Source organism: Plodia interpunctella, chromosome 4 (genome assembly GCF_027563975.2).
Source record: "Plodia interpunctella isolate USDA-ARS_2022_Savannah chromosome 4, ilPloInte3.2, whole genome shotgun sequence".
Classification (NCBI taxonomy): Eukaryota; Metazoa; Arthropoda; class Insecta; order Lepidoptera; family Pyralidae; genus Plodia; species Plodia interpunctella.
The window spans coordinates 6,483,608-6,505,586 of record NC_071297.1 but is presented as its reverse complement, the minus strand read 5'-3'; the positions used below and the strand labels follow the sequence as shown (position 1 = coordinate 6,505,586).

At 33.8% G+C, this 21,979-nt stretch overlaps 1 protein-coding gene across 4 annotated transcripts in view; it reads right to left on the bottom strand.

Annotated features, from left to right (window-relative positions):
- Nucleotides 1-21,979, bottom strand: part of rdgA (retinal degeneration A) — a 93,737-nt gene that overhangs the window by 39,740 nt on the left and 32,018 nt on the right. Inside the window, exon 1 of one of the 4 annotated variants that reach the window (XM_053743598.2) lies at nt 13,694-14,573. The exons of the other annotated variants lie outside the window; for them this stretch is intronic. Coding sequence (XP_053599573.1) covers nt 13,694-13,899 — 206 coding nt within the window. The 5' untranslated portion in view covers nt 13,900-14,573. Of the gene's footprint in view, nt 1-13,693; nt 14,574-21,979 lie in introns of those variants that run through there. 4 annotated transcript variants of the gene reach the window in all.

The window sequence follows — 21,979 nt, the reverse complement described above, 5'->3', positions numbered from 1 at the left end:
CTTATAAGGATATGAACTAGGTACTTGTATCATGAAGCTCGCAATGGCAAACCCATGGGAGTATAGTATAGCAAGCGTAAGGAATTATAAATATGTAGGTACTCCTAGGAGAAACCACATTTTTTTGTGTTATAAGAATAAGTAATGTTACGACAATAATGCTCGAAATAAGTATAAAAATGATTAATTGTATTCTACTTATAAGAAAAGATCGATGAGGGATTTTCTATCAACGAAAATAAGCAAAAGGACGAAAGTCAACGATTATAATTTTGTTACCTCTCCCTACTTTTTCGTTTGACATTTAATCTACCCATTTTCAATTCCTTTTTCATTTTAGGTACATGGGGTTATAATGTTACAGCAAATTTCGTTAAAGCATGATGAAAGAGAATATCAATATACCTACTTATTCCTTTTAATTTGTCTTGTTACACTTATTGGTGGCAAAATTCGTAAAACGACATATTGTATTGAAATCTTGAGATCAAAACGGATTATCATCATTATCATATCCTAGTACGAAAACTGTAGGTAACTACATAATTATAAAAATAATAAAAAATCATCCTGCTATTGCGGAAGCCCCAAAATGGTTGTTCATTTTTGCTATGGTATCATCAGTTCTCTGGTTAATCGTTATAAAGGTTATATTAGCATAATCAATGTAAAACCACTGATCCGTTCAGCTGTCACGGAGCGTGATTCCGCCATTGCTCGTACACTGTGGCCTTAATACTGCATATCTGTTGAGATAAATGGCACTTATACAGCTATTAAAATCTTGTTTCAAAGTACATTATAACGGGCACTTATAAATATTGTCAATGTTGATTTAGGTTAGACATTAGCGATGCATTTGTGTTTATGAGCATTTTGATTTTATGGTTTTAAAAGTGCTTGAGTCTTGAAAGAAAAATGTTTGTTTTACAATTATTTACGTAGATACGTAGTATGTATCAATTATGTGTATGGATATGAGCCAGCCATATACACATACAGGCTATTTTTATAATCATTATTATGGAAACCTTAATATAAGGAAATCTCAAAGAAAACTTTAAGTATGTAGTTTAACAACTGCTTATTTCTAATAAGAAACTTTCTATTATAGAAAAATATTTTACAGTCACATTTTATAATGTTAAATTTACTTAGTTATCTTACTTTTTAACTTATTTTCTACTACTACCATGGTGTACTGATGACATTATGTACCTGCGGCATTTAAGTGGATTTACACGAGTTGGTGTAAACAATGGTCGGCCCGATAACCTGAATTCCATATTTCAGCAAAGGTATAAAAGTTTTATCGTGTTTTGATTTGTGTGGAAATCTGCATAATGGTCACGTAAGGCGAGATAAAGGCAAGGCCGCTTCGCCTGTTGGACCGGCAAATACAGCCGTGGACGCAGCTGACGGTGATGATTTTACTGATAACTTTACTGCCAATACGATTTTAGTGAAACTTCCTCTTGATTAAAAAAAAGTAAATACAATTACGAGTAACAAATTAAACATATACTTAGCACATTTTCCCCGAGAGTCCCATGACCCCCGGAATAAACATAAATGTAATTAACTTACATTACAATTATTACATTTAAAAGCTAAGCTCTTGACGGTGTTTCTTCCGTCTTTCTCTTTCTAGTTATAACGCGACTTGCTAGTTGCGACTTATGAAACTCATGAGACCTGGTTTTTTGAAAACCCTTCCCGTAACTTAAAAAAATGTATTTATCAAAAATACATTCCGTATCATATCAAATGACCCCAAAGGAGCCTGTAGCTAAGGACCTGTAATTAAATTAGAATGGTGCTTTTTTCCCTTGTCCTGTTTAGGACCTCTTAATTCAATAAACTTATTTAACATTTTAAAACAAATGAACAGATAATAGCAAAATATTCCTAAGAACTGACGTTAAAGCGTCATCGGTAAATTGTTAGGAAGCTCGACAGAGATAATCATCCCGATAAGGAAATTGCCCGACTTTATATTTAACAAAACATATACTGTCCTTGAGAAACATGTTATTTATATGTAATCGAATCTCTATTATGTATTGAGTGTGTAGTCAGGAAACCGGAAAACGAATACCCGGATAGTTTTTAAATAAAATCTTATGATGTCATGTTGTTGTGTCATCAGGTATCGATGATATCGGGGATACAATTAAAACAAATGGTAGTTCAACATGTCGTCGTCATTTGAAACACAATTATTTATGATTTAAGTTCAAGGTTCAAGGTTAGGTACTTGTATTGGTTAAATCAATACTAAATACATGGCATGTAAACATTCCCATGACTCAGCAGTTAGGGAATATTATTAAAAATCGATTTTGATTGACGACTATAAACGTACAATATACACTGCTCGTGCAGTCTTTGATTTATTACAACGTCTAACTAAATTCCATCTTTAGATTAGGTATGTTGAATGTAGGCAAATTAGAATGAGAGAAAATTGGAAATAGCTTTAAACCAAAATCATTATTATTAACTATGTAGGTATGTTCTCTTGATATTACGTTTTATCACAATGGCACTATTAAGTTGTGATAAGCGGAAAACTGGTTGTGGTCACTGGGAGGTAATAAACGAAGTTACCTATTACTTAGTTCACCGATACGTTGTTGTATACTAGCTATATTAAACCTAAACAACTGTTTTTGATATCAGATAAATAAGGAATTTTCGTCAGGTAGATCTTATCTAATCTGGACCTACTAGTACCGTTATCGATGATAAATTATATGATGCGATGTAATTTTTCGATAAAATTCAATAAAACCGAAATTAACATCTAAAAATATTTTTTTTACCTGTATCGCTTGCGGATTTTCTTCTTATTAATGATGAGACTCGGGCACTTCTTGAACACAGAAAACGATATACCGTCAAGGAATCCCATTATCATTATCAGTGTTTGGTATCACATATTTATCACAGCGTTCAGATATGTTTTTATCACAGTAGGTAATTGTGGTGCGCGGTGGTCGCAGAGTAAGTCGTGACTAACCCGGAGCGGTTGGCGCGTGCATGCCGCAGCTGGAGTCTGCACGGATGCTTACGGAGACGTCGTGCGGAGAGTGCACGCGCGATGCACGCTGCGGAACGTACTCGCCAGACCATACACTCCGGTCGCGATCTCGGTGCAACACCAGAATACGTAAATCCTTCGATTTTTCTGGATGCCTTGAATAGATATTACAATTTTTGCTTCCAAATTTGTTAATTCGTCACAGTGTGCACCAAAATTACATCGTCATCCACAAAATTGCTTGCACTTTATAAGGTTCCGATTTCCGTCGGTGCTGTTCGACAAGTAAATGAGATCTCAAAGTGCCAAATATGAGGCCTGTGAGCTCAGCGCACCCACACGTACAAATCAGCATACAATTTAAATGGCCATATATACTTATAATTGTTTCATGACCTTGTTAGCCCGGCTCCTTTTAGACTTGTTCGTGCTTGACATATGGACAGTTTTTTTTTACTATAGTAACATAAAGACGTTTGTTGTCTTTTAAACTCGATTCGTTTGAAATAAAATAAAAAACAAGTAATCCGGTTGCTACTTGCAACCGGATTACTTGTTTTTTGTTAATTTTTTTCCAAAATTTTTTGGGGTGTCGGGCATAAGTACAATGAAATGCTCGAATTTACATGAAGACTAGTTTTTGCCCGCTGTTCGCCTGCGTTCACTTCATGCGTCCACCCATAAGTTATTATTGTCATTATCTAGGGTTCTAAGTAACGTATCACGATGTAACCTACACCAGATTTTGAGTTAAGTCCATTCAGTAGATTTTGCGTGATGCGCGAACAAACATACAGGCAGAAAGACAGAAAAATAAACAGACAAGAATTCTATAAAAATAATGTTTTGTCTTCTATTAGTCCCATTAAAATCCCCCATTATTAATATCTCCTACATGTTCACACACATAGCCTACTTACAGTTTTATTATATAAGATATCAAAAATATTAGGGTGAAATATTTGTTATTCCAGTTTTAGATAAAATATAATATGTACGTATCCGTCCATTGCTTTTATCGCATTGCCTTTGAGAAGCTTACGACTTAACAAATATACTACCGCATGTACATTCGCATATCTAACATTATGTAAAAGCTATTTAATAAAGCAGTTTGGCTCACTCACTATCTGACTATGTACACTTAAATTATACCACGGATAATTTATTTACAAAATATCAACCCTTCTACGTCTTCGTCGAATCGACCATTCTAATTGTAAATAAGTAATTGGATCGATCTCTTGAGCCCGCTATTCTCAATTTCCTCACCCTTGTTGCCAAATAAATCAGAGGGAAAATTGTTGACATTATTTACATACAAGTAGTACTTCTATAGATATATTTCTGTAAAAATGAACCTTTATTTTAATCCTAACTACTTAATATTATAAATGCGATAATAAATTTGTTTGTTACATTTTCACGCTTTATCTACTCAGCCAATCTGTTTGAAATTTGGAATAGATGTAGTTTGAACTACGGAGATGGGCATAGGGTATCTTTTATCCATTTTATAAATAACTGACTCAAGGTAAAATGAGCCGGGCGAAGCCGCGAGCAAAAGCTAGTAAGTTATATATGCATACTTTAACACATCGCAATAAACCTTTTTTTTCTTATTTTTTACAACTTTTACCAACAAATTGAGTGCTATTGATTTATTATTCTTGTAATACACTAATAAATGTTAGAATACCTACTATTGCAACAAACACTTCGGCGGAACTGTAACAGGTATGTACATAAATAATTACACGTTTGGGCAAAATCAATCTAACATTGATAACACATCATGTTCGATGTGTTTCGTGTGAACCCTCACCACGGAATTATTTGAACGGTGGGCTTGAGCTGCGAACTAATATTGGTGTATTGAAGCACGCAAACAAAAGATGGGTAAAAACACAATTATCTTTGAATAATCAAATGGTACATTGGACCCGCTGAAATTACATATTATTTTTCTTCTTTTGACAAAATTGGGTATAATTAACTAGACTAACCAACTTACATTTATTCTGGATGTTTGTAGTGTTTTCTTTTTTTGTGTATCTTACCTGGAACAAACACGTGAAAAGTAAATTAAATGTTAGCGAAGAACGCATTTGATTCGAAGTTAACGATAATAGGTATCAAATTGAGTTAGAAACTTAGTACTGTCAGTTAGAATATTTGGCGGAAGCAGAGCGGTAATAAAAATCATCAATTAGATTAATTCCTCACCTCTGGTAGGCCGTACCTGTGTAGTGTAGGAAAACCTTAGGAAGATGAAATATATTAAATCTTAGAGAACACAAAAAGTAAACTATCACTACACTGATTGACTTGTACCATTTTATAAAAGTCTTAACACAAAATATAGGTTAACAAAATAGTAAATTAACCTACATGAGACCTTTATAATCTCCAGTTTTTCAACAATCCAAAGATATGGTGAGTCAAATTTTACGTGTGTTTCAGTTAGCTTTTTAGTGGCGAAAAGGTCATAGGTGAGTTTTATCCCGATTGATTGAGCAGCGAGGTCGCAGCTAAAGCCAGATAAGCCGTTGCTATTTCACTGCAATACGTATTTTGATGCTGTGTAATTTCTTCTTTATTTCAAAGACTTTAATTCCTAATGTTAGATTGACTTGTGTCATATTTATCGGTTAAGCAGTAAAGGTCGACATAACGACCAACTGCAAGGGTCGGCATCGATTTTTTTAATATACTACTGAGCAAACAAAGCTGACCATCTGATGGGAAGTGGTCACCCCAGTCTATGGCCTGCAAGGGATCACACACGATTGAGTAAAATAAAATAATAATATTATTTCAACTAACATTTCCGTGTCAATTTCGCCATAAGATAAGATGTCTTCACGGATCTATTTATTAGGCCTTATGTAGTACGGTCGAACTGATAAAAAAATTTAAAAATAATAATGAGTTGAAAAAATTTTGGAATCGAGCGGGAATTGAACCCCCTGTCGAGATAAAAATTACCAGACCAGAATATTTTTTCCATGCACGAGACGGGAGAATTTCATCTCGTCACACCTAGTTTGGGGATTCCATAATAGGTGATATGATATATAGTTAGTGTCTAAAAATGTATGTTTGTTGATGTTTATGGGCGTTGTATTGGACCTTAGAGATTTAGTAGAGTATATGCGCTAAGAAGATGATTGCTTATTTTAATACCTGTTGTTTTTATACTTTTTCACAGGTATTGCATAATTGTCATAGTCTATCATCTTCGCTGTAGTAGATAAGCAATTAACAGCTAATTTATATCGAGGTGCGAGGCAGTCAGCTCGGGCACAGACACGTATAATGTGGCCACGGCGCGGGCTCTAATTGCGCGAAACGTGACCCGCATACTGTGTTTGCTCTTTAATTTTGCTAAATCTAATCTTAAAAGTAAATATATTTTAGAAAATATCATATAGTCTTAGTTAGCATTATTATGTGCTCACTAAGTAAGCTGTTTTCTTTAAACTATTATATCCTTTTAAAAGAAAAACAGAAGTTTTCTCAGAAGTGTTCTTGCACATGGCGTTTTAGTTCAAATAATAGGTTATTTTGAGCTTGAGGTTAATTTCTAATTAGCTTTTATTGTAGCTCGAAGTAAATCCTAGAATATGATATTATCAGAAGAGATTGATTTATTTGGTAATTGCTACAGCTACACAACAAAGTTGTTGTTTTATGAAAATTTGTAAATTGAAAGTGTACAAAATCATATTTATTTTGTTTACAGCCTATAGCTGGTAGTTGCCTTGTTGTATGATAGATACTACGATTGCGGTTATTCGCGGAATGTAAACGATTAATCGTCCGTCGCCGAATCGGTCAACCGCAACGATGCCGACGACGTCTTCCGTGTTGGCTGTCTGAGCTCGTCTTGATTAAATTGTTTACCTATTATGTACAAATACGCGTCATATCTATAAATTCTAAGGTAAATTTCCTATATCATCAACGAATATTTCATAGTAAGTAATTATACAAAAAAATGGGGAGATTTATTTTGAATTGCAAATATATCTTTGCAATTCAAAATAAATCATCAACATTGTGTACGATTACGTTCAAATAATTATACATTGTATCCCATGGAACTGCACACGGATCCTTCCATTTGTTGTTGTATGAAAATAAGTACTTCTGCATTAATTGTAGGTTAAGATCTCACTTTTACTAACTAGGTGTTTGAGTAATATAATGTTTTATAATTGTGAGCGCAAAGTCAACCATTAGGTATAGCAACAACCTGAAGAGTTTATTTACTTCATTTCATTGTTAAGAATTTTCGTATCGTTTTTATAATGTAATTTCTTATCAGTTTAAGCACACCTTTCTATTAAAAAAATGTTAATGAGGCCTGCTCTTAGCCAGAGCGCTTCATTCTACCTTGCTTCAAAAGCTTTGGTATGGTAACGCTGTAATTAAATCTGAAAATATTATACAATTTGCTCTACCTATATTTGTGGAACCAATTAGAAAGTCTTTGGAGTTGGCAAAATTCGCAGATAAGGGAATTAAGCAATTAACCTGCACAAGTTGAAGGGGATGACAAAAAAATGACGCATTCAAAGCATTATAAAAGAAGAACGAAGAATAGGGTACATATTTCACACCCTAAAAATAAAATAGGTGTATTTTTAACAAAACCGTGATAATTATGTGATCTAATATTTTTTAGTTCCCCTTTAAACTTTAAAAGGGAACTAAAATATATGAAATAATAAGTTTCATACAATAGATTATGCGCAAAATAAAAGCATATACAAATTATGTAACAATTTTATTCCATTAAAAATAATTTAAAACAGAATCATAACTGTCACCTTTTACGCACAATAAAAGTAATTAAGTAATAACAAATATGTAATAGTATATAAAATAGTATAAAACTTTCAAATGCGCAGCATCTTTACGATCTCAGTACTTATATGTATTTAAATTAAAGAAACTAATAATCTTTGTTTTCGTCTGTTTATTTATTTAGGCCAATTCATCACTTAAAAATCCAGGTTTCATAGAAATATCGTTTTCTGTGATGAACTCTGGTGTCCAATCGTGCGTATAAAGTAAGTTTCCAATAGTTACTTATTATTTTCATAGAGTACATTCGAGTACGAAATAATGTGCAATACCATATTATTCAAGTACGGGTGTCAATTGGAAACCTTAATTGCAAGCAACATTAGCGCATTTTTTAAAATGAAATAAACGTTTCTTGCACGCTGAGCTGAGGAACGTAATTTTGTTGAAGAGTCGCGACGCGGGACTCGGTCTACGGCTTCCTCACTGAGCCGCTGAGTGCTGTACGACGCGATGCGACGAGTGTGAAAGATTTCCTACGGCGAAAGACCACACGGAAAAGCCACACGTAAATAAACATTTGACATTGTCACATAGTATCATTAAACTAAATAGTGTACTAATGAGCAGGTTTCCTTACGATGTTTTACACTCGAAATTATAGAAACTTATAGTACCACTTCTCATCAAAGTATTGTGACCATCATGGCTACTCGAAATATACAGGGTAATTTACATTAGCATTATTTTATCTACATGCTCAGTCCAAGGTACTGAACAACTTTTCGTATAGAAGCAACTTTAAATTCCCGAAAAAAAATCAGCTGATCCATAAATTTTCCACAAGCTACGAGTAGGTACCCATTTAATTTTGTGTAGAGCAGCTGATTTTTTCCTCGTATTTCTGAGTTACCCCCATACTAAAAGTTGTTCAGAATCATGGGCTGAGCATGTAGACAAAATATTGCCAATGTATTAAAAGTATTAAAAGCCAATGTATAAGACAGATTGGTAATTTGAGTGATAAAAAAGCGACGCCCTGCCTTGTCACGTTTTTAGTTCAAGTACGACACCGAGTAATGGATGTGACAGTGAGCTGCAAGACACTAACCACAACTCCTTGAGAGCCTTTCAGTCCAAGTCCGCGGCGGTCTCGCCACAAATTTAGCAGACTTTGACCTGAATTGATGGGGATCTATAGTTTGATTTTCTGATCTGATAAATGTAGCTGCACTAATTGACAGAGTGAATAGTACAAGATGAATATATAAGTTAAAATAAAATAATCCCAAAAAGTTTTTAAATGCTGATTCTCTAAGTGAGATATATATTAGTTACGTGTCACCTCCATGATTTTGGTGGATATGGCTTTAAATAATTCATGGGCCGATGGCCCAATTAATACATTTAACTAAATTAATTTTATTATAGTTAAATATCGATAAACATTTCTTATATAAATAATAAAAATAAAATAAAAAAACCCTTTATTTCTACTACCATGTCGTTTTACATCAAATTAATGCTGAGTCAGTTGAATCTCTTCACGAGAGTTCGTTTTCTTCTTTCTTGTCGACATTAGATTTTTAAATTCAAATATCACTCGATATATAAATAAACACACAATAATCAACATATTACTAAAGTCACATTGCAAAATCTGCCCCTATTAGCTGTGTTACCGAATACAGAGTATTGTAATATTAATTAATATGAATATCTATATTGTAACTAATCTCATTAACTACGCGCTTATCGTCGCAGCGCGCTCTGATGATATAATATGCAGATTATATGCTTACGAGTACCTAATATGTATATGTTTATAAAATTAATCGTGGGCTAAAATATGAAAAGTATTTTGTAGAAATATTTGTAACCAACAAGTTATGTTGATATTGCGTTTAATAACTTATTTTTCATTACGAATTCACATTCAGTTTCGAGTATTGAAGTCAAACTAAATATTTTAAAATAGGTTGTGTACATTAGGTTGTGTTTTGTCTGTATTTATTTACCATATAACGGCAACCCGGAAGCTTGTTTGCCTCTTACTACGCTTCTTTTCAGGTTGCAGCTAGCCGTTTCTGCGAATTTTCATTGTTTTATAACAAAACGCAAAAATAGGTTCACCGGAAATTTAAAATATGCTCTAAATAAGTAGTTGTTACAATATTTTTTAACTTTGTTTTGTAACATAGGCTAACTACGTAACTTTGGAGTGAAGATGTGTTAAAGTTTATTCGTAAAAAAATTAAAGCGACACTTTAAGCAAAAGTATATTTTGTCTCTTTCTGTTCATGTTAAATATTGTAAAGTGCGATATAGATAAGACATACTTTAACTTCAAGTAGAAGTTATAACTATTTTTTTGAAATAAATAAATAACCGTTACGAAGTGTAGTCAGTCACTTCATAACGGTTATTTATTTGGCATCGAGTTTATGAATTAAAGGGGTACTTACATTATTATACAGGTATTTTATTAGAGAGGCTATAGTGAACTTTAATCACGTAAATTGAGTGCGGCCAGTCTCCAGCATGATTGGAAATTTAATTGTCCGGATCCACCAACGAGGGCGCTATCGAAACCGCTGCTGACATTTACGTGAAATTTTGGACTTGACATACTTTTTCAGGGACGCATTAAGCGAAATACTATATTAAACTAATACGATTAATTACAATTGGTGATAATTATTTAAATTAATTTAGTATTTATTATTTAGTTTTAATTTTAACTTATAGTATTTTACGTTCTAAATACATTTGTGATAATTATCATTAATTTAGTTTTTTAATAATTATCTATAAAATATGGGTTCTCTGAGTTCTCGTAAATAAAAAACCTAAATATCTAGATGATATGAAGTCGAATCCTACCCGCTATGGGCCCGCGCGATCGGTTATGGTATGGCCCATACTCCTTATTCATCCATACGATAGACTTGTGCCTTAACAATAGGGGCGTTTAAATAGTTGATGATGATTAAGTCAAAAATGTTGGTATATTGTTGATTATTTTTGTTTCGCCACAGACGGAGCCATGGGGTACAGCAAATACGAGTACTATGTACTCTTCAGGTAATTTCTACGATGAAACACCCGTGTATTATTTCAGCGAGGTTGGTATAATATTACGGTCTCCTCAGAAGCATATTTCATATTAAATTAAAGCTCATTGTTGCATCGGCACGGCGCGGCGGTGTCTAGCTCTACTTACTTACTGCTACAAAATGTCTAGGTACCTGAACATTCAGGAACTCTTTGTTAATGTTACAAGCTTCTTCTCAAAATTGGTTGCTTTAAGTCACGGATACACTATGGAATATTTGACGCGTAACATATCGTTCTTTCCTTTTCATAACAATCTGCATGAGTGATATCGACTATGTGCTGTTTCACTCGAGTCATTTGGTAATGCGTGAGATAGAGGGATAAGTTGCGCGTCAAAATGTTGTCTAGTGTATTCGTAGCTTTATGGTAATATTACGCGCTGCAACTTGTCTCTTAAAGTTCATTAACATAAGTATTAAAAAAATACCTCATATATTATTATTAATAGATTTTTATAGTTCAAAAAGTATGTAAAATACCATGTTTAAAATTTTCATACTTTTTTTAAATGTTCATGCAGTTGAGTGCGGTTTTCTCAGTTTTGTTATGGGGTGACGACCACATGTATGGGTTTATGTAAGTACAAAAACCTGTCGAAATCATAAGTACTCATTTCGTTAATTGAAATTTATGTTAAATAAAAATTTGTCTGCTAAGATATCTTACTCAAATAAATCAGTTTCTCTGAATTGTTACAAAATTTGCTCAATCAATTACATGATAGAATGTTAAATGTTGATAACTAGCCAGGGTAATTGATCGATTTTGATTGGTGGACTCTCGAACTGTTAATTGGTCCGTGTAAATTGACAAATTTGTTGTATCACCCGAACAATACTCGCCAAGAACAACAGTAATCGATCAAACAGATAGGTTAGTGATACTGAAAATATAGGTAATCGAATCGGCCAATTAATTTATTGGGAGATTAAATTTAGCAATACGTCTCAGAAATAGTGTATACATAAGTGATGTGTTATTTTTTTTACATGCTTTAAAAAAAACTACATTTAGACAATTTAAATATAAAAATTTAAGTCTCAGGAGACCATGTACATAGAATTAATTGAAGTAACGCTCGACACAAAATGTTGTTTACGTTGTTGATAGACGTTCGGATATTTTATACTCAATCATTTCAAAGAGTTGCACTGAAACTAAAATTATACATGTGAATCTACGAAGATAGGTGGATGTTGGTAAGGATTTCACGTAGGTATTTTATGCCTTACCTTAACGATTAAAAAATTCTAGAATATAATTTATTTGGAAGACGCGAACGGAGTCCTGAAGGATCCTTTTATGATTACCCACGCGTAATAAAATTCATAACTACTAAGTCTTTAATGAAACTCTCATTGTAGTAAAGCAAATGTTGCAATTTTTTTATAATGATGTAACCCCGTCTAAAGTTTTTATGAGTAATATTGAATCATAATACGGGAAACAATTCCTCCTAGCGAATACGCGCTTTTAGGATTCACTTCCCTTTCAAACTAAGTCATCGAAATTTAGTTTAAGGCGGAAGCTAAACTATAATCCCCAGCGTATTATATAGACACATTAGGTAAACTAATTAATCATAAGGCGATAGCTGTGATAACGTATCTATGAGGGCGATTAAACCCGTTTCGGCTGATGGAACTTTATATACTCCTTTAACTTAAATAACTGGTCAGTATCTATATTATAATTTATTCTAAATTATAATTCTAGCTACCAACTTAAGATTGTTTTCTGCGAAAGACCCGCTCGCTCGTCTCGGCCAATTATAAATTTAATTTCTGACTGTAGTATTTTCTTGAAAATAGAAATCCCATTCAATTTCGTTCGTTGGAATTACAAACGTAATTTACTTTTCTGATCTAGAATTCTTTATTGCAACTGCATTAAAAAAAGTAGGACCTAGTATTTTTTATATATTTAACTTTTAAGTCGGACTTATCCATGCATAAAAAAGATCAATGCCTCTAATATATTAAAATGGCTGATGATGATGTGGTGGATGTATGTATTTATACTCTTTCCGCAATTTCTTCAAGATATCTAACTCTACTTACAAGTAGTTTAAGAGAGTGGATTTATAAGGAAGCTAAAATAGATTCAGCCGTAGATACCCTGGTTCGTTAAATGATCACAGGAATTACATCGAAACATGTGATCGATGTGTGCGGGCGTGTGTCGCGAACCACGCTACCTGTTGCGGTCAAGCCATGACGCTGAACATGTGCGCGGAATTTTAAAACGTCCCTCCGTCTGCCTGCCGGATGCCGGTGCCGGTCACAGCTTTATTCACCACACACAATACCTCGCTTATCTATCTTTATTCGATCCAACAAAATCATTCCTCTTTAGATTTAATATAATATCTCTTTAGATTTAATAATATAATAGTATCATCATGGTCGGACAATATTTTGGCATATCTCTCGAATTTACCTGATAAGCAAGTAATTGTATTCAAAGTTAAATCCGCCGACGACGGCGCGACGATATGCGGTCCGTTGTTCATTGATTGACCCAAATCGACTAACAATAACGTTCGGTCGCCTTTGTCGAGCCTCATGTTGGCATTGCACTCGCGTCGACACGACAAATTTTTAAATCTTTTGTTACGATCTAAAGGTGACACAAGTAACTGATGTCCACAGCGATCTATTAAATATTCAATGTTATTTAACATATCTAAATCTAATATAACTGATAAGGATGTAAACACACCTTATAATTCTGAAAGTAATTTTGGACTTTCTCTTGACCCTTATGGCGTATCGTCTTCGAGCCACGGCGGCGGCGCTCGCGAGCATCGCGCCTTCAGCCTCGCGGTCGCTGGCCTCCTCGCCGCTCGAAAGGGCCTCAGGGCGCGAACGGGCTCCCGAGGGCGTCTGCCTCGAGCCGCTCGCGGGGCCCCGTCCCCACGACAGCATGGAACTCCGCAGAGACCTGAGAGTCTCCGTTGTATAGGCCCTCTAGCTGCGCTGCCACCATGCAACAACATATCGGCGCGCCGATAGGACAACGCTCCTAGTCTTACAGTCACACAGCACAAATATTCACTTGCGATCAATATCATAGACTGAATCTACATGTTACAAAAGGTTTTATTAATCGCACAGTTTCGTCCTTAACAGTAAAGCACGTGGCTGACGTTTACGATAAGAATGCCAAGCGAGCGAGAGGTGTGCACAATTTCCTAGCCGACATTATCAGTGAGCAAACATGGGTATCTGTGCGCACACTTTATGCTGGTGTTAGGTGATGATATCACTGCCTGTTAACCATCCGAGGATGGCGCTCGCGATCGTTTCAATGAGGCACTAAACCATTTCAGGCCTGACTCATCTGCAGGAAAATGTTAGTGCCTATATTGTTAATTATTTTCAATTCTTTACAAATATCGTTGTTTTTGTTATTTTATGACCTCATCGTTATTTATAGTAAAACTAATGTAAGTAGATGTATGTTACGGCACCGTATGGGATTAATCCAGTCATATAATGTTACTTTGTTACTGTTAGTATAGTAACGTAAGAATCAAAAATACTTAGTAACAGTAAAGCTAATTCTTCCATTATAAGTAGTGTTATAAATGCAACAGTAAATTTGATTAGAGGTATTTAGGTTATTTGTTGGAATATATGTAAATAAGACAGTACGTATATCTTTACTAAGGTACCTACTTAGTAAAGATGTGCGTACTGTCTTATTTGTATAAAATTATTTCATTTCAACATATAGGTCTATCGTTAATAATGATGTTTGTTACAATATATTACTCGAGTCACAGCTGGCATTCTATATCGAATAAAATGATTTACATTTGTAGCTTGTAAACATATCGTTTAGTTAGCCAGTAACACATTAAAGATCAAATGTTTGTATCTTTTGGGAAGTTGTAAACATATCCTTCGTTTTGGAATGTATACGAGCCACTGAAATTGAACGAATAACGTCACTTCACAGGTTTTCACTTCACGGTTATTTTGATAGGATATAGTACGTATTTAAGCGGTTATTGTCCCGTATGTTTGTTTGTTTAGACGTGTTCGATTGGGGAAACATGCGCGTGAACTAAGATGCGCGGGCGCAGGCCGGCGCCGCGTGCCACTGAGTCTGGCGACATTCGCGCCGAAATAGAAATGCTCCAAGTGTCACACGCCGTCACAAAGACCCAACTTGTCACCTTGAAGGAACGCCTGCTGACACGTGGCCTGCTACATCATTGTTGTCTCCACTAATTGTAGCTGTTACACTTCCAACGTGACCACATGATGGGGACCGCAGAATTGCTGTGAAAGCGCTCTTGTCGTACATAAATTAATATGATTATATTGTTCCGATTCATATATATATATGTATGTAGCTGCCCGTTCAGGCTCGCTCAGTTACAACCATAAAAAAATTTATACCCTAACCTTCCTATGCGTTCATACAGACAGGTAGACGCGATTTATTATTATAATGTGCAAGGATGAAACACGCATACAACTATGGGTAAGTATACTCGTACATAACTATCCCAAAACTGTCTAACAACTAATTTATGTGTGAAATATAGTAGGCAATATCAAAACCTTTCATAAACAATTCGAGTAAGCGGCGGGAAGTTTGCGATAAAAAGTTCCATTTATCTGTTATCCAATTTATTACCTCAGTCTACAGATTCCGTCTGAAAAAGCATCAAATAATATTAACATCAATCAGTTTTTACAAACTTTCGCATAATTACATTATTAACGTTGATTGTTGTAAAAATTATGAATATAGTCAGAGTTCGTCTATTTACTAGCTTATCTTAGAAGTTGTTGACTTTGATATTACATGTCAGAAGAGCCATGGATGGAAGCAGGGCACATCTCTTCCAGGAATTAATCCATACTTATATATAATATAAATAAATATAAATAATATAAATAATAATAATTATTATAAATCCGAAAGTCTGTTTGTCTATCTGTCTGTCTGTTTCGCTTTCACGGCTAAACCACTGGACGAATTTTAATGAAATTTGGTATGCATATAGTTAAAGACCCCCCTTTTACTATACTACTTACTACTACTACTTAGGCTACTTTTTTTCCAAAAATCGACCCCCCAAAAATCAACCCCCAAATTACAATAACGTGGGGTGAATATTTATATGAAAATCGTCTGTTCCGCTTTCGCAAATTATTTCACGTGGGCGAAGGTGCGGACAAGAGCTAGTCAGTATATATACCTATTTTCGGTTCTGTTTTAGTCCCGATGAAGTTCATAAAAATTTATTCTCTATATTTTATCTTCTATTATCAGAAATCATTTTTCAAAACCATTAGGTACGTTTTTACGATAAACTATTTCCGATTTCTGAAAGCAACTATTCGTTATTTGCAGTTACTACATTTTCATATCCTTACATATTATAAAACAATGTCCTCTACCACATCTGTCTGTTCGCAATAAACTCAAAAACTTCTGCACGGATTTAATGAGGTTTTCACCAATAGATAGTGATTCCTGAGTAAGGTTTAGGGGTATAATTTTATTATTACCCGAGCGAAGCCGAGATGGACATGTAGTCATACATGTGTGTATATACATACATACATGTATATAACTCGTAAATTGAAGTGTAGTTGTTACTCTCAACGGTCTACGGTTTATTCAATATTGTTTTATGGGTTATTTTAAGACAGAGGTCCTTAAACAATATTATGTTTTGCCGCCCCAAAGGAATTCAACAAGTCGATAAACTCGGCTTGGTCGTCAGGTCAAACTATAAACAAAAGTACAACCCCAAAATGTTTACGTAAACAAATTCGTTATTGAACAAATTGTATCATGTTACGTCAATATAAAAAAAGAACATTTTTGAGTTGGCATATTATGAGACCTATATTCAATGACTTTTGCCGGCCAATATAAATTCTGATTTGAGTTGATTTATCAAATGAGTTTTCATATTTTTCAGTGAATTAAATTCGAACCAAATATTCTATACATATTCGCATCAAAAGTGATTTTAAGTGAAATCCACTTAAAATGTATGATAGATGGATCTAACTATTACGCGTCCACATTATAAAGTAGATACTTAGTAGCTCAGCTAAACGATGGCTGATCCAAATTATAACCAGTGAGAGACGGAAGTTGGCGTTAATCTCATGTTCACGATAACAATAGATGCAAACTACATAATCTACATCTATATCGGTGATCGATACTAGCAGGTTTACACGTCAATCGGTAGACGAATATACATAGGTATCGTAGTGACGTGGCGTGCTCGTGAGCAGAGGAGACGGCGACGGTCGAGCTCGCTCCGGGAGTGAAAAAGTGAGTAATAGTATTCTATTACTCACTTAGAGAGAGATAAAAAATATCTGAGATGGTATTCCATCTCAGATATTTTTTTATCTCTCTAGCATTTATTTATTTCTCTCTGAATGGATGTACTGTGATATCATTATTTTACACCATTTTTACCGAAGGAAAAATATTTCCAATAAACGATTACAGATCAACTTTATGGGTTCTTAGTCTTACAATTCGCAATTTGCAAATTTGAAAAAATCTCATGAAATAATTACACCTCTGAAAAATAAGTTTCTGTTTTTTGGTTTTTTTATTATATAATTTATTTTTACATGCTACCGTGTATTCTTTAAGGAAAGATCGAAGTGTTTGTTCTCTTCTAGGAGTCTCGGTACTGATTCGCGGGAGGCGGGAACCGAGAGGGCCACGCACTCGTTGTGTTTCTGCCAAGTGATAAAGTATATAAATAGATCGAAGTATGCGCGTGACCGACCACTTTGGGACAAGCTTCTATTTTGAGATGTCACAATAAAGAATTTTATCAAAATAAACAAATTTATTTGCGAATTCTATTATCAAATTTGAACACAGAAATGACCTAAATATTGTTTAACTATTTAATAGGAGAAGGACTTTCATTCTGGAAAAGCAAGTATATTATTATGTTATAGGTAGAAGTACCTATATATACCGAAGAACGAAGGAAAGGGTTAGGACTGAGAATTTGAATTTTAGTATCTTCCCTTTGTGACATTTACATTACATTTCGAAATTATCAAAAGAGGATTCCAGTTTTATCATACATAGGTCCATTATTCATTTTTTACAAGTATACAGACGTGCGAGGTAATAAATATAATGGTTATCCTTCTCACGTTTTATAATACTCATGAGATTACAACCAGCCCTAAAATATATGTGTTTATCTAAGTTAACAATAAATATTGACTTGTCAACCTCAATTCATTATAAAAGAAATATTCTTTTGTTATATAGTGGTAGCGTTTTGCGAATGTTTAAATAAAGTTACTCTTTAACAATCACCTTAGCGTAATTCTATTTCTGAACATAATATATTTTTGAACATATAATATTCTCTAAATATAACAAAATGATGCTCACAGTTTCTGCAAGAGGGATCAAGATAGAGATTCCACTTCGTCACACATTATTCCCATACAATTATTAACAGGCCATACGAAAGTAGTTTTGATAGTAGTACTTATTATAAGTACTAGATCATGACTATAAGTTTCCATAGAGTCATTGTCTCGTGGAACTAACCCAAATAGTTTTTTTATAACGACACACATTTACTGTGTCTATATTTAGTTTTACGATCCTGAAAAAAATTAACTTCGGCCGGTACTTCGACAGATGCAACATTATTTTCTCACCTAGCGGCCCATGCGACTTCATCGAGCAAAACCATAATACATTATACACCTAAAGCTTCCTCAGGAACACAGACAACGGAACCTATATTCTGTTGTCTGTCTCAGGAATTATCTATTGGTGAAAACCGTACAAAATTCAGTCCGATAGTTTTTGATTTATCGCGTTATATACGCATCACCCCTGTCGTATTTATTATATGCAATATAATATAATTTTATTTTTAAAATGAAGTTGGACATACAAATCCATGTATCGTAGATATACCTCGCTCTTGAACAAAGAAGCTGTTTAATTTTCAACGAAGAACACGGATTTACTTTTGCCGCCGGTGTAGATACCGGGCAATAAAAGTCGCGAGTATGATGGTGGTTGTGTAATGGAAATTAATGCATTTTGCCAGCCTTTATAGATTTTATTACATTTAAAGCTTATTGCCATGGAATATTTACATGTGCTCACTCGAGCTTCAAAAGTTTTACACATTTACATATGTTCTTAATCTTATTATCTTTGAGAACAAAAACATGTTTTATGTACATACATAAAATAATCAAAATAGACTAATCAAAATAGACATTTAATAAGTGTTCAGAAACAGTTTCACCACTACCAGGGATTTATTCCCCTTTGGTCAAATCAAATTATATTTTTTATGTCCTGATATCATTTAAATATCATTATCAGATTCAATTTGTAGTCATAAAACTCGAACCCATATTTAGCTTAACAGTGAGATTATATATAATTATAGTAGATATAATTTTCGGTAGCTATTTAATTAGCTGTAACCACCCCCAATATTTATTGCATCCACTGTCCGAGCTGCAATTGCTGGGATGCTAATTGGCTGGCGGCCTCCTCATTAATAAGGCATATTTTAATTTGGAAGCGGATCTCGGCCGTCAGCTTCATTGAACGTTGTAACAATTTCCATCGCGGATTCCCCGTTTATAACCTGCATAAATTAAATAAAACGTACATATTGTCTGTTTAATTATGCACTTCTGGAATAATTATGAATTAAGTAAATCCTAATTATATTATAAATGCGATAGTTTGTATATTACATCTTCAAGCTTTTTCTACTGATCTTGAAGTTTTGTAATCATGTACCTACCTAGTTTGAAAAACGGAGGAGAACATAAGGTACCTTTCATCTCTAAAAAAATGTTTCCATGGGAAAATTACGCGGGCGGAGGCGCGGGCAAAAGCTAATAATTAATAATTATTAGTAATTGGTAATTAAGGAGGCACAAAATTATGTTCATTGATTTTGTTGAAATTGATCTCAACTAAAACGCCATTTAGGTACACTAGCTAGGTACGATTACTCTGCTATCAATAGCGCCATTTTCAATCCAAAGCGTGTAATGAAGTTTCTAATCCCATCTTAGAAGTGCAAAAATATCTTTGTTATACCTATTTTATAATAATAAAAAAACGTTTACGGCTGCTATGTTGTTGATAATCATAATTTCTATTTCCTTAGTAATCGCGTTCGATTAACACATACTTAGGACATTAGCTACCTTTCGTTCCATAAAAAAAAGATACGTTTTCGTAAAAAATTAACGCATGTGAAGCCATAGGCAAAACCTAATTCGTAATATATTTTTATCATTACTTTGTTATAGTAACGAAACATAAAAATTTATTGAAACCTTATTTCGGCTTTAGCTTATTTTGGCTTTAGGTAATGATGAATTTAACTTATTTTGTATATTTTCTGTTCCCTTAGTGTTTTGTACAGGTAGTCACAAACTTTAATCAAGAGCGCTTAATACCAGAGGGCTTATTTCTACCCTCTTATTTTCGTAAAACATTCAGAATACATTTTTGAAATTAAAATTTCTTGAAACATTGAATGGGAAATGAATGGGTAGTATTCATTAGGAATGCAAAATCATTTCCTTACAAGTTGGCATTCATAGCAGTATATGTAGTATATGTAGTATATGTAGTATATGTAGTATATGTAGTACGTACTAACGTAAACCAAGTTGTTGTGTATTGTATGAAGTATTTTTTTTTTCCAAGATCGGAAAATATGTTTCAACAAAGTTTATGTATAATAAAATAGCTCAGCTTCCGTAGGGATTTAAAGACAGCTAGAGAGTAAAATTCATAAATATTTCGATCCTATTTTGTATAAGATAGATAGATCGTAATGGGATGAAGCAAAATGTTGGTGGTCATAAAATTGTAGTGGAGTGAAAGCGATATAAATATTTATTTTTCCAGATGCAAGTAATAAGTAATAATAGGTAAGCTTGTATGCAAAACCAATAAAACAAATATACTTCAGTTTCATTGCAGAGTATGTTTTGTAATCAACATTGATTTCCCGCGAGATGTAAGGTGATATAATTTTAAATGAGTACGTCAATGTACAGTTAAAAAGTTAAATCAGTTTTAAAAGTTTCCACTTGTGTATTTTAAATTTATTTTCAATATTTTTTAAGTAGATTAAGTTTAGTTATAAACAAGTTAGTAATAAATTTAAATATTTTAAATGAACTAAAGACTATGTTTTTGTGAATATTGTTGAATTTTATTTTTTAAGTAGGTAACTAGGATAATAAAATTACTGTACAAAATAATAATGAACGTAATTATAGTAATGCTTGTATAAGCATTACTATAATAACGAATAAAAATACATTTTTTGAAGCTACTGATGGACTTTGATTCGATAATACTGTCGAAAAGAATAAAATGCTGATTTACAAAATTTACAAAAATAAATGATTACAAAAAATTAATTTGTTTTAAAAATCGTAATCAAAAGTCAAGCTACGAATCGTAAATGTAGTCTACGAAATACGGGACTAGTATTCGTAGCTGTCTCTTTCGATATCATATTCGACGTAATGTGTGTGTCTTCCACTTTCATATTTGTTTGTGTTATATGCCGGAATTATATTATAGGGGAAAAAATTTAATGATTACTATGCCTCTAATTCTTTTTTTTTAATTAGTTTAGTTTTATACTCACTATAGTTGAATTGTAAAAGCTATGATTACACTTTGTAATAGTTAACCATGATCACATATTGCTCAAATCTGTTACAAGCCCATCTTGGCGGATATCAGTGGCATACGTACAGGCGAATGAGATAGTGTTATTGCTGACGACAGGGTCATTAAAGGTTTTACGGGGGTACTTTGCGGTCCACAGAGCTTTGGGGACCGGATGGGTGGAGGTGGCATGGACGGCATTCCGTGGTTTAAAGCAGGTTGAAAACAGGCCACTGTTTATGATGATTGGGAATTTATATCTAATTAGACGATCGTAAATGTGACTTCGAATTGGCT